The following is a 12,332-nucleotide window of genomic DNA, read 5'->3' as shown; positions in this document are numbered from 1 at the left end:
TGATTTCTGTAAAAATTTCTGTAAAAATGTATATGAAATGTACTGAACGTACTGAGTTCTGTCTTAACAGTTCGGACTGAACTGTCTTAATGCTGAGTTCAACAGTACAAACAATTTCCCTATGTTTTTACTGTTAAAGGGTTTAAGACTTTATTTTCATTTAATTGAAAATTTGTATTTAAGCGCCTTGTAAGTTTTATATAAAAGACACACATCTGTCAACTTCTTAGCTTGTTTTTGTTGTTATTGATAATCATGTTAAATTCTTTTATTTCTTCATTTAGCATCCGGATTGAGATGCTACACATATTTCACAGTTGAACCCAATACCTGCACAGGTGTTCTAACTTGTCCTGCTGGTTACGACCGATGTGCTTCTGTCGAGTCGGAAGGTAAGCTTTTAAATGTATGAGAATCTGTGCTGCTTGAATTGATCACTTGCATAAAGATTTAACTTGTTGTATGAGCTATTTGTGGACATTATAGAGCATGTTTACGAATACTATTGAGAAGTTTTCTTGCTCTTACAGGATTGATTGTCAAGAGCTGCTTGCAAAGAGCAGAATGCATTTCTCCCATAAAGTGCTGTGACAAGGACTTGTGCAACGGTGCCGTACCAACTGGACCCGGTATCATCCTGCTGCTCCTGTCTCCAGCCCTTATGATGCTCTTTATTTAAGGCTCTGAAATCATGAAACTGTTCTGGTTTATTGTTTTGTCTATTAACAGTTACGCTGAATTGACAACAAAAATGCAGTCAGGACAGATATGCAGCATTTATATTCATCATGTAAAACACATGTGTCTCTTTTAAACATAAAACTAAATTTGTAAGCTATGAAAGAATAAACTAATCAAATGCTCAAACAAATTGCTGTTATGTGGTCTTTTCAATATCGACATTTTTAAAGATAACTTGATCAGCTCTTGATATTATGGTATAATATTATCTTGTCATCACAAACATACCTGGAATGTTGCCTTGATTTTTTCATACATGTTTGATACAATTTTGAAGTTAAACGGCTGCTCACACAAAGTGCTGACTATTTGCACAAAGCTCCTCCTTGGAGTTGCAGGCCCCAGCCGAGCTTTCACCTCACAGAGGAGCAGTTTACCACTCATCTCCTCCAGACTAGCAGCAGCAATTACCAAATGCCTGGTGGAAATGGGAGTCTGCTGAGCTCATCATACTCATTCAACTCTCCTTAGAACAGTTGTAAGCAGCATAATGAAGTAGTGTCGTTAAGACGATGTCTTGCTGATGTGCAGCTTCAATTTAGGATCTTCTAGTTCTTCGGGAAAGTTTCAGCACTGAGAATAAAAAGTAAGAGATCAAAAAGGTGGAACAGTATGGTTGACGGGAAACATTTTGCTACAGTGGCCTAGAAACCGAGCTATGTTTTCCCAGTCACGCGATTATCCTGTTTAACTTAGCATAGCTTAACTGTATAACTACTTTTTATGCTAACTCTATTCAACATACTTATCAACTTAAGTTAAAAAATATTAAACCATTATAGACTACAAATATTTAACATAGCTACACCCTTCCTTGTGAGCTGCCGTGCTTTATTTTAACTTTTGAAACAATACAGATGTGCTCTGGTATGTTGTGTGGGTGGGTAAGTGCAGAAATCACAACCTTTTGCCTCAGCTTCATTTCTTGTCTCAAAAAACTAACTTAATCTAAGACACATTAGATACAACTAAGATTCATAGAAGAGTGGATGAAAGTAAGGCGACTTGACAGGCAGGCAGTCACATGAAGGCTTTCTACAAAAAAAAACCTACAGTTTATGTGGTTTTCTATAGCATGAAAATGGTTTTAGTGACTTAAGGAATGTTTCTATTATGTAGCAGCTTAAGTTTCTTAACTGCTGTGATAAGTGGTGCACAAGAGTCCATATATTTTTCATTTTTTTCTTTAATTTATCTTTAATAGATAACTACGATTTGGAATACTTTGTGGGATTTTGTACACAAGTTTGGATTAAAATAAAATTAAAGTTGAATATACCCTTGGCTGTACATATAAAACAATAATAAAAATAATAGTAGCAATGATCTGCTTTCCCAATTATTTTTGACTATTTAACTAATTTACTGGTAACTTTGGAACATATGGATGGGATTTAAATTCTTAGGTTTCACTTGCAGAGTGATTGGAAACTGAAGGAACATTTGGTTCCTTCAGTTACCATTTACTGTGAAAACCTATAAAATCATAAATTTTAATTCTTATCTTTACTGGAGCTAATTTTTAGCTAGGTCAATGTCTGCTTTTCACAAGTCTGTTAATATTTTCTTTAAAGCGGATCTCTCGTTATATACATTTTTTTTACAAGATACCTGACTGTAAATGTTTTATACTCGTTCTGGTGAGTCAGAATAACGATTCTACCAACAATGTTTTTCTAATTTGCTCGTAAAAGATGAACAACTTTTTTCCCTTTGTTTACTGTCACTTCAAAGGATGGCCTTCCAGCGTAATCTGGGAAATAAAATAAAGTTTTATTTCATCCTACTTGACTCTTCTTTTGTTCTCCCGAACATTTTTTGCTTGTAACCGAAAGTTATTCTTTTCTTTCAAATACAATGTGATGTAAAACAGAGATTCTCTTCTACAAAATATTATTAGCATTATGTTTAACTGTTGCTGGCTTAAAATGTTTAACATTATTTAATATTGAACATGCTGCTTTTGGTTTAGAATAAATGTATTAAGCAAACTGCATTACTTTGTTGCCTCAAAAAAGGTTCTTATGCGATATATCAACAAAAGCATTTGCTCACCCACCTAAATTATAGAAGTCAAGTGTTCCAATCACTTCCATGGCCAAATTAAGCACCTAGTCATGCAGATTGTTTTTGCAAACATCTGTGAAAGAATGGGCCGCTCTCAGGAGCCCATGCAACTCCAGAAAGTAACTGTGATAGGTTGCCACCTGTGCAACAAATCCATTCATGAAATTTCCTTGCTCCTAAATATTCCACAGTCAACTGTAAGCTGTATAAGAAAACGTAAGTGTCTGGGAACAATAGCAACTCATCCACTAAGTGGTAGGCCACATAAACTGATGGAGCGGCTGCTGAAGCCGTAGTGCAGAGAGGTCAATCACTACAGACCTCCAAACTTCATGAGGCCTTCAGATTAGCTCAGGAACAGAGCGCAGAGAGCTTCATGGAATGGGTCTCCATGGTGGAGCAGCTGCATCCAAGCCATACATAACATTTGCCAAACAGTGAGTGCATTTCTCAAAACAATTTGTTCAAAAAGCATAACTGCATGGATGACCTGGAAAAACTAGTTTCTTTCTTAAAATCCTTTATTCATCTCCATAAATTAAAAGTCTAAGTCAATGAACTTGTCAGTACTTTGAAATGACAAGTTATGTTCGTTGTGTACAGATAAGACAGACACTGATTAGTGATATTCTCAATACAACAGTGTAACAGAATGGTTGAAGAAGGAGATCTTGCTGATTCTCCTCACCACTGGGTGGTGAGTGCCTCCACCTGGTGGTGAGTGCAGTTTTTTGGTAATGTTTGTATTTGCCTTATTAATTAAGTTAAATTTAAATAATATTATATCTTGATTAAAACCATGCAACTTTCATTACACTTTAAAACACAACCCCTAAGCGCTTTAAAAGTGTGTTCTGTGTTTTACTGTGGCTGAATACATAAACCAACAACAAATAATTAATTCACAATAATAGTATTAAAATCTGTTTCCCCCCATTTTTTCCTGTGAAACCATTTTTCTGGTAACCGAGGATGACATGGATGGTATTTAAATTATTTGGTCTCACCTACAGACATTTACTTTGTCTTTGTGTGTGTTAAAATAAAATAAAAAAAAAACCTCTCAATTAAAATGTTACTGTAATAGTCAGTAAAATTGTAAATCAGAATTGTTATCTATATCACACCTGATGTTTTGAAGAGTCAAAGTCAGCTTTTCCCTGATTCATTCGTTAAATTTTAATACGAGGCCTCTGTCCTGCCTAGGTAATTTGTTTACATAGTATTTGGTTATTTATTTTGTTATTCTCAATAGTTGGGAGGACACTTGGCTGAAAAATGCAAATGTTCAAGTAAAGAAAGAAAGAAGATGATCTAAAGAGGATGCCTTTGCTCGAGTTGACTGACCAGGCTGAGAGACGTCTGAAGTTCAAGATGAAGTTGTACGGAGCTCTAATCTTCTTTCTGACTGTCTCCGCAGGTGAGAATTTATTTTGAGTTAGATTAATAGTAAAGTAAATGATGTACTTAATGTCTGTGTTTTTAACTGTTGTTAAAATCTAAAATATTTAACATAACATTAACGACACAATTTAACACGCTGTTTCTGGTTCTTGCATGTAAATTGTCATTTTAAAGACCCTGATAAGTAAATATTTAGATGATAAATGTTACATTGTCGGTTTTCTTTTGTTTGTTTGTGGCTGAAATCATTTTTTTCTGTTTTTCTCTTTAGGATGTGGCTTGGTGTGCTACACGTGCATCAATGTTAAACCGGAATCTTGTACATCCAGTGAAACCTGTGCCAGTGGAATCCAGAATTGCTTCTCTTTAAAACTACCAAGTAAGTTCTCCATTTAGTCTGGAGCTCCAGTCCTCAGTACTGCTATGAAAACAATTAAAGCAACTCTGTGTATGATTTATGGTAATCATGCAGTATATATTGTTGTTTCTGATTGCTTTTCTATCCTTGTACGCAGTTGTAAACACAGTCACCAAGGGTTGCAAACTATCCGAATTACCATGCAATAGTCTGATTACTTGCTGTGAAGGGAACCTGTGCAACGGAGCCGTACCAACAGGTCCTGGTGTCTCTCTGCTGCTGATGTCCTCAACTCTCGTCATGCTCTTCATTTGAGGCTCTAAAAGTAAATTCTGTCAGTTCTGTCCTGCTTTATTGTTTAGACTCAGTTTGTATGACTGAAGAATTTTTTTAAAAATCTAGTTTCAAGCTTTGAAAGTATCTGATACATAGTGAAATGACAACTGAAAACGTACATGTGTCCAAGTGACCCAAATTTTAACGTTTTACTTTTTTTTTTAAATACGAGGTACTCCTGAATTAGTGCTTCTGTTTCTTTTTTTGTGCTCTGAATACTAAAACCCTGAGTCAGTCGTGGCACATGACCGTTCACACTGAGTCAGGTTCTCCTGAGGGTTTCTGTCTGTTAAAGGGACATTTTCCTCTCCACTAGTGTCGCTGAGGGATTGTTGCAAAGTCAATGACACAATATAAGTAATTGTCTTGTGTTGCTACGTGTTCATTCAGGAGGACTGAGTGCTTTAAGTGAATGACTCAATGCAATCAGCAGGGTTTCCTTAGAAAAACAACTTTTTTGAAACCAATGAACTGAACTTGACTACATTATTTGATAAGTGGGGTCAATTAAAATATAAACGTATGATTGGATTGAATGGATTTGGGGGACTTTGTGTTGCAGTTCTGTTTTGCTTTGGGTTTTTTGGTAAAGTGTCTTGAGATGATGTATCGTGAATTAGTGATATATAAATAGACTGAAATAAAATTCTTTGAATTAAAGATTCAAATTGAAAAATCTGTAAGTCCAAGTCTCTCTGAATATCTCTGCAAGTGTACAAAATATATCAATTTCTCATCTATTTTGTATTTTTAGGTCATTTTATGTGTATTTTTACCCAAACTCTGTTTCTTCACAGTCATGTAAGACAATTATATTCTTATTAAACATGGGAACCAATATGTAGTTTTATACTTTTACCTTTTTGTTTTCCTTTTGGTTTTGTTGGTTTGCTTGCATTTCCTTCTAATTCATGTGAAGCACTTTGAACTGCCTTGTTGGTGAAAATAAAATAAATAAAATGACCTTACCTAATATTTTACCTTTAAAACAAGCGATACAACTTTCTGTGGTGAATACAACAATAGGGGCATGAGCGATGTGGGTTTAACAGAGTTTATCTCCATAACTAACCAGTTACACTTAAGCCAGGTTTTAAAAACGGACACAATAGTAGTACTTTCCTAAGGCAGACTGTAAAGTTCTGCTGGGCTAGTGCACAGGATCAGAAAATAATTATTCATAGACTTATAGAGCCAAAATACATGAAGATGTAATTGCTACAATAATGTCAGCACACAACTCATGCTACAGTTCTTTGACTTTAATCTGCAAAATCCTATTTTGTCATGATTTGGTGAATGAGAGGTGGTGAGGATCAACGCTGAGACCCAGGCAGTGAGGAAATTATGAATTTAGTTATGGAAACTCAAACAGTCCAATACAGGCGGCACGCCAGAGAGTTTAGCACACAGCTAATTACCGGTAGCTACTGATACACAGAGGACTGAAAACAAGAGCTAACGCAAACCAGGACTTTACAGTTCAACTGGAGAGCAGAGACGTACGACAAGAACTGACTTTAGACAACAACACCCGACATTAGACAAGGGACACAGGTAGACTTAAATACACAGGGAGGGTAATCAGGAAAACTAGACACAGCTGGGATCAATCAACAGGGAGGACAGGACATCACAGAGACTCACCGGGAACAAGGGCACAGAAAAAAACAAAAATTAAATACACAAAAACACAGATCGTCACATATTTGTTTCTTGCCTTTCCCAAAACCATGAATAACTGTGGATCTATTACTCACAAATCCAGCAAAATGCATTGAAGTTTGTTGGTTTTATGTCACACATTGTGCAAAGATAAACTCTTAAAAGTAAATCTTGCAATTTCTTATTCTTTCACCACCGCAGGAGGATAATGAGTCGAATCTAAGACAATTACATAGTGATGATCCTTAACTGGACCTACATGACCCAAAACCTGGGTGGACATTTTAAAAGGTTTGCATGTTCAGGAATAAATTTGTCAAACAAATAGTTTCTTTCTTTGTTAATCAAATGCACCTATCATCAGATAAAGACAACTTTGGCCAACCTCAGTGACTCCCACCATGCCTATCGTCTTTAACTGGCTGGAGCGGTTAAACATCGAAGCCTCACACTTCTCCCCCTCATCTGTATCCAGAAGAAGTTTCTCACTAACTAACCCCAAAACTCGCCCCCACAGGGGTGTGTGCTGAGCCCCCTCACCTATAACTGGTCATGTTTATCATTTTTTACCTTTTGTTGTTTCTTTTTTTTTTGCATTTTAACTTATATTAGAACAAAATAGCAGTTTGATGTAGGTCTTGTGATTTCATTGTACTTGCAGCAAAGCGATTTGTTGTACATTGACAATAAAAGCTTTATATTCTATTGAAATTATTTACTTATGCTTATGACAAGCCAATAATATCTCAAGCAGACTTTCTTATAGTCTTTTGAAGCACCCTTCATCAGCCGTTGCCCAGACTTTGTGAAGGTTTCCTTTGGCCCCTACCCAGTCCAGTCCTATAAGATAATCAGTTTGAATTAGTTTTCTGAATGTCCCTTCTGTCTTTTACTCAGGCTGTTGTTCACAACAATGAAAGGTATTCTGTCTAAAAATGTCCACTCTAATATCAATGGTTTGTAGAAATCTCTATAATCTTTTAAATCAGCTTGATTTTGTGTTTCCAAAAACTAACTTAATCTGGTTGTGGATAGACTGTTGCAAAAATGTGTTATCCTTTGTTTACAAGAAACTTTTTCATCGAAACAGGATTTGGGAAGTTTGAAGTCTATTAATGATTGTTTCTGTGGAGCTGGTGAATCTACTGTGGATCTTTCTATGAGTTTAGTGAAAGGAGCCGTTCTATGGCACAAAAATCTGGATGTCATCAGGACTGGTGTTGACTGGTGTATTGTTGTACATTTAAAAGTTGAAAACAAAGAATTTGTCATTATTAATGTCCACACACCATGAGAGTTTCCTCAGAATAAAGACATTTATTTGGATAGACTTGCTTTCACTCTTATTCAAGAGCATTAGTGTATTTTACCTCTATGTATGTAGGAGGTGAAAATGCAATGCAGATATTTGTAACCAGGTGAAGTTAAATCTCAATACTGAGGTCACTATTATTCCCCTTGCTTGTCTAAAGCCGGTTTCAAAGTGTCCAGCAGGTGGCACTGTGGAGTAATTGGGCTTCTTAATTCTAAGCGTTGAGCCGCATATGTGCCGTCATGTCTGCGGAACAGCCGTTGGTCCCGATCTGAAGCTGTAAAGATAACAGTAAAAAGTTCAAACTTGGTAAGCGGACCTAGGAATAAACTGTGGTGCTAGTATACAAGCATACGCTTGGTACTGAAAACTTTACTGGTGATTTTCCTTTTTTTTTTTCTTTTTTGTAGCGATGAGGTTTTATTTTTGATTGATTTATGTCCGTGAGCAGTGAGACCAGGCCGTTGCAACCTTTGAGGGAGATTACATGGCTCTGTGGCGGCGTGTGTGTTTAATATAAAAATATAAACCGATTTCTGAGGTTGTGGCTTCATTATTATTATTATTATTATTTACCTGTTTTGTGTATTTGTTTTGTTCAGAGGGGAGATAAATTGTCCTGCGTTCAGGGTGAAAATCTGCTTCACTCTGAACAGGCTGTTGGCTTTTTGGAAGTGAGTTTGAATTTGTTGATTTTTTTGAGGTAGGTACATGTTTAAATTAATGGTTTTTGCAAAGTTGTTTATTGTTTCCTTTATGAATGTATATAGAATGCTTATGTAATGGTGCTTTTATGTAATTTTTTACACTGCTGTTCTCTTGTGTCAAAGTTTTATTTGTAATTCACAATTTAGGGGAATTGTATTTTTGTTAGTTTTTTTCAGTTTTTTTTTTTTAAAGCTGTTTGAATTAATTGTTTTAATAACACATTTCACAATTTTCTTTATTTAGTTTATACCAAATCAAACCAAAATTAATGCTGTTCCATCTGAAGGCAGTCAGGACAATAAACCCACTTATGTGTTTCATAGTTGAATGTGTTTGGCTCATTCGTCTACACTTGGCCACATATATTTGATGGCTATTCTTTGTTTGTCAATGCATCAGCTTTCTGATGATAACAGTTTCATATTGTCCATTCAGCCCCTGCTACCTACATAAGTGAAGCTTGGCATACAACGTCATGGCTTGACCACTGCATTAGCTCAGCTGATGCCCATTTTGTTGTAAAGTCAATAGAAATTTTGTATGAGTTTTCTATGTCAGATTATGTTGTATTTTTAATGATGCTGGATATTTAAAAGTCTTCCAGAATTTATATGGGGGTTAAATAGTGCCCCCACAGGTCCAGACTCTCTAAAGATGACTCGTTAGTATGTCACATAAAAACTGATCTTCTTTTAAATAAATAAGTCTCCCTCTTCAATCTATTATGTGCCCAGATGTTAATTGCAGTAATATTTCTCAATGTAAAGACCTTCATACTATGTATTATGGCATTGTGGGAGCTTTGTGTGAGAGTACAAGACCATACCTTACATGCAGAAAGGCTAATAATATCAGGCCAGGCTGGAATAAACATGGGTCAGAAGCTAACAGGCATATAAGATGTGGGAACAAGCAGGTAGATCCAGAGATGGGTCTCTCCTGGATTAAAAAGAAACTGCAGTGCAAAGTATTAATATTCTATTTGATGCATTTTCAAATGTGAACAGAACATGAGAGCAGACTCCATGGCTGAAACACTGCTGTGTAATAATGTTATCGGCTTTTGGAATGATGCAGAAGCTTTAAACAGGTCTGCTGCAGTACTCCCCAGCGCCATAGGGGGCGTACCTAAGGCCCCTAATATAGTAGAGCTATGGAGACAACACTACTCTGCATTATTTAACTGTGTAAAAAGTGAACCCTGGGAATGGGAAACATTGCTAAGAGTGATGCGGTCATAATAACCCCAAATGAAGTCCAGCAGGCTATAGCGTACTTAGAATAAGGCAACAGGTTCAGATGGCATTACAGCAGAACATCTGAAATATGCTCACCAAAAACTGGTTCAGTCAGTTTATTAGCACAACAGATAATCAGTTTGGTTCCAAAGCCAAGTTGGGAACTGATTTTTGTATTTATGGCCTGAAAGAGGCAGCAAAAGCATATGTAAGAGAAAAACAATCATGTCTCTGTTCTTTTTTTGTTGTTGTTCTTTCACAAACTATGTTCACAAGAGTTTGTTGAATAAAGCAGCAAATAAATCAGTTATATTAGATACAACCAAGATTCATAGCAGAATGTATCAAAGTACGGCTGACTTTAGGGTTTCTAAGCCAATTCATACCACCACATACTCAAAAATCAACTGCCGTTAATGTGGTTTTCTATAGCACGGAAATGTTTTCTCTGCACTTCAGGAAAGTTTCTATTTGGTCACAGATCACAACCCACTCAAAGAACAAACAGGAGCTGCGGTTCTTGTGGTTTTCTACAGAATGATAAGGATTTGTAGATGCAGATGTAAGGAAAGTTACTATTTGGTGACAGGATTAGTTTCTTAACTAATCCTGTTAAGAAACTAATCTTAACAGGATTAGTTTCTTAACAGAAACTAATATTATGGTACATAATACCATAATATTAGTGGTATTATGTAGCACTAATACAGTTAGTGGTACATAAAAGCCATTTTAATTTTAATTTTTGATTCATTTTGGTAGAATAGATAGCTATGACTTGGAATTCATGGTGGGATTTTGTTCACAATGTTGGATGAAAATAAAGTTCAAGTGAAGTAATACCCTGGCACAGCAACAAATAAAAATTACAATAGCAATTGTCTGTTTTCCCAATTATTGCTGACTATTTAACTAATGTTCTGGTAACTTGGATGGGATATAAATTCTTAGCTTTCACCTGCTGCAGAAAGAACCTGATATTTACTTCCCTCAACTAACATTTACAGTAACAGCCTGTAAAATTATGTACAAAAATTATTGTAGCTCATTTTTAGCTGGGTCAGTGTCTGCTTTTCACCAATTTGTTAAAGCTTTCTTAATATACTCAGGCTCAGAAAGATTCTCCATTTCCATTTCAGTGACAATGACAAATTAAAATATTTAGATGATAAATTATACAATTTCAGATGTTTGTTCGTGGCTGCATGCATTCATTTTTTTGTTTCTCTAGCGTGTGGATTAAAATGTTACACATGCGTCGGTGCTGAAAAGGAATCCTGTACTTCCATTGAGTCTTGCACTGATGGGATAAACGGTTGCTTCTCTACAAAAGTACCAAGTAAGTTTTCATTTCAGTGAAGTTGCAAACCTCAGCACCTTCATGGAAACATTGAAAGCAACTGTGYGTGAATAATTTATTATCATCATGTAGTGAATCTAAATAACAGTCTTGWAGTGTTGATTCTGATGATTTTCTTACCCTTGCACACAGATTTRAACACAGTCACCAAGGGTTGCAAACTTCCCTTTATGCCATGTGGTGGTCTGTCTTCTTGCTGTGCAATGGAGCCGTACCGACAGGTCCTGGCGTCTTCCTGCTGCTGATGTCTTCAGCTCTCTTTATGCTCTTCATTTGAGGCCCTAAGTCAGTTCTGTTCTGCTTTATTGTTTAGACTCAGTTTGTATGACTGAAGAATAAATAAAAAAAATGTTAACCTTTGAGAGTGTCTCTGGGTACATAATAAAACTACACAGAACTGAATTCAAGTGACTGTCACCTATCCTGCATATATGCAGATTTATTCACACAAGAATTKKGTACMTTTTATACAGTACAAGTTAAAATATGTCCAATCCACTTTATTTACATAGCAAATACAAGAGATATACATAGAGATGAACATTTAGGCAACCRAATATTTAAAATGCAGTAGCAAACACTTCTTTGTTACTGTGAAAATTACATTAAAWTKTATTATTTGACATCAAATATTGRYATYTATAATTTGACAAAACTGAAGCTCAATTCTGTATGTTGGTACATTTATTGTATCMCAGTAAGTTTCCATAACAAACAATTTTATGTACCATCTTGTTCAAGGTCACAAAAGACCTGGAGCCTTTCATAAATAGACATCAGCATAAATCCAGCTAGTTCGTTGATAAGTACAATACATTTTTAATGTTAAGATAATCTCCATAAATTAGTCATAGATAAACGTTCCAACTGTAGACCAAATGAAAATACGCGTATGTTTCTTCATTATATCTACATTMATACCTGATCTCATAAGCACAGGACAGGTTTTACTAAACTTTTAATTTTCCTTGTTTTGCAATCATTGGAGGTTTGCATCATTGCATCAAATTGGAGGTTTAAAAATCATACTTTCTGAATAATGTTATGATTTAATTAGATATAAAGCTTGAGTAATTACTCTTTACTTATACTGTTTATCAGGGATATCAAGGCTGCATGTGTTAAAATGATCCCCTCAGTACT

At 35.7% G+C, this 12,332-nt stretch overlaps 1 protein-coding gene and 1 long non-coding RNA gene across 2 annotated transcripts; both read left to right on the top strand.

The window, feature by feature from the left end:
* The first annotated feature begins 4,131 nt into the window (after positions 1–4,131).
* Positions 4,132–5,663, top strand: LOC103470069 (lymphocyte antigen 6G-like). The gene is made up of 3 exons (XM_008418210.2): positions 4,132–4,228; positions 4,484–4,591; positions 4,728–5,663. The coding sequence occupies exons 1-3, from the start codon at positions 4,132–4,134 to the stop codon at positions 4,883–4,885; spliced, it is 363 nt and encodes a 120-aa protein (XP_008416432.2). The 3' UTR covers positions 4,886–5,663.
* A 2,622-nt stretch (positions 5,664–8,285) lies between these two features.
* On the top strand, positions 8,286–11,549 carry LOC103470068 (uncharacterized). Its single transcript, XR_534446.2, has 3 exons — positions 8,286–8,586; positions 11,061–11,168; positions 11,322–11,549. It is a non-coding gene; the product is annotated as an uncharacterized LOC103470068 (long non-coding RNA).
* The last annotated feature ends 783 nt before the right edge of the window (positions 11,550–12,332 follow it).

This window comes from Poecilia reticulata, linkage group LG9 (assembly GCF_000633615.1).
Source record: "Poecilia reticulata strain Guanapo linkage group LG9, Guppy_female_1.0+MT, whole genome shotgun sequence".
In the NCBI taxonomy this organism is placed as follows: Eukaryota; Metazoa; Chordata; class Actinopteri; order Cyprinodontiformes; family Poeciliidae; genus Poecilia; species Poecilia reticulata.
The sequence above is the reverse complement of the archived record's forward strand: the minus strand, read 5'-3'. Positions and strand labels throughout refer to the sequence as shown.

Coding starts and splice junctions, on each gene's coding strand:
- LOC103470069 (XM_008418210.2), top strand. CDS start 4,132: ATGCCTTTGCTCGAGTTGACTGACCAGGCTGAGAGACGTCTGAAGTTC. Junction 4,229..4,483: donor CTTTCTGACTGTCTCCGCAG/GTGAGAATTTAT, acceptor TTTTCTCTTTAG/GATGTGGCTTGGTGTGCTAC. Junction 4,592..4,727: donor CTTCTCTTTAAAACTACCAA/GTAAGTTCTCCA, acceptor CCTTGTACGCAG/TTGTAAACACAGTCACCAAG.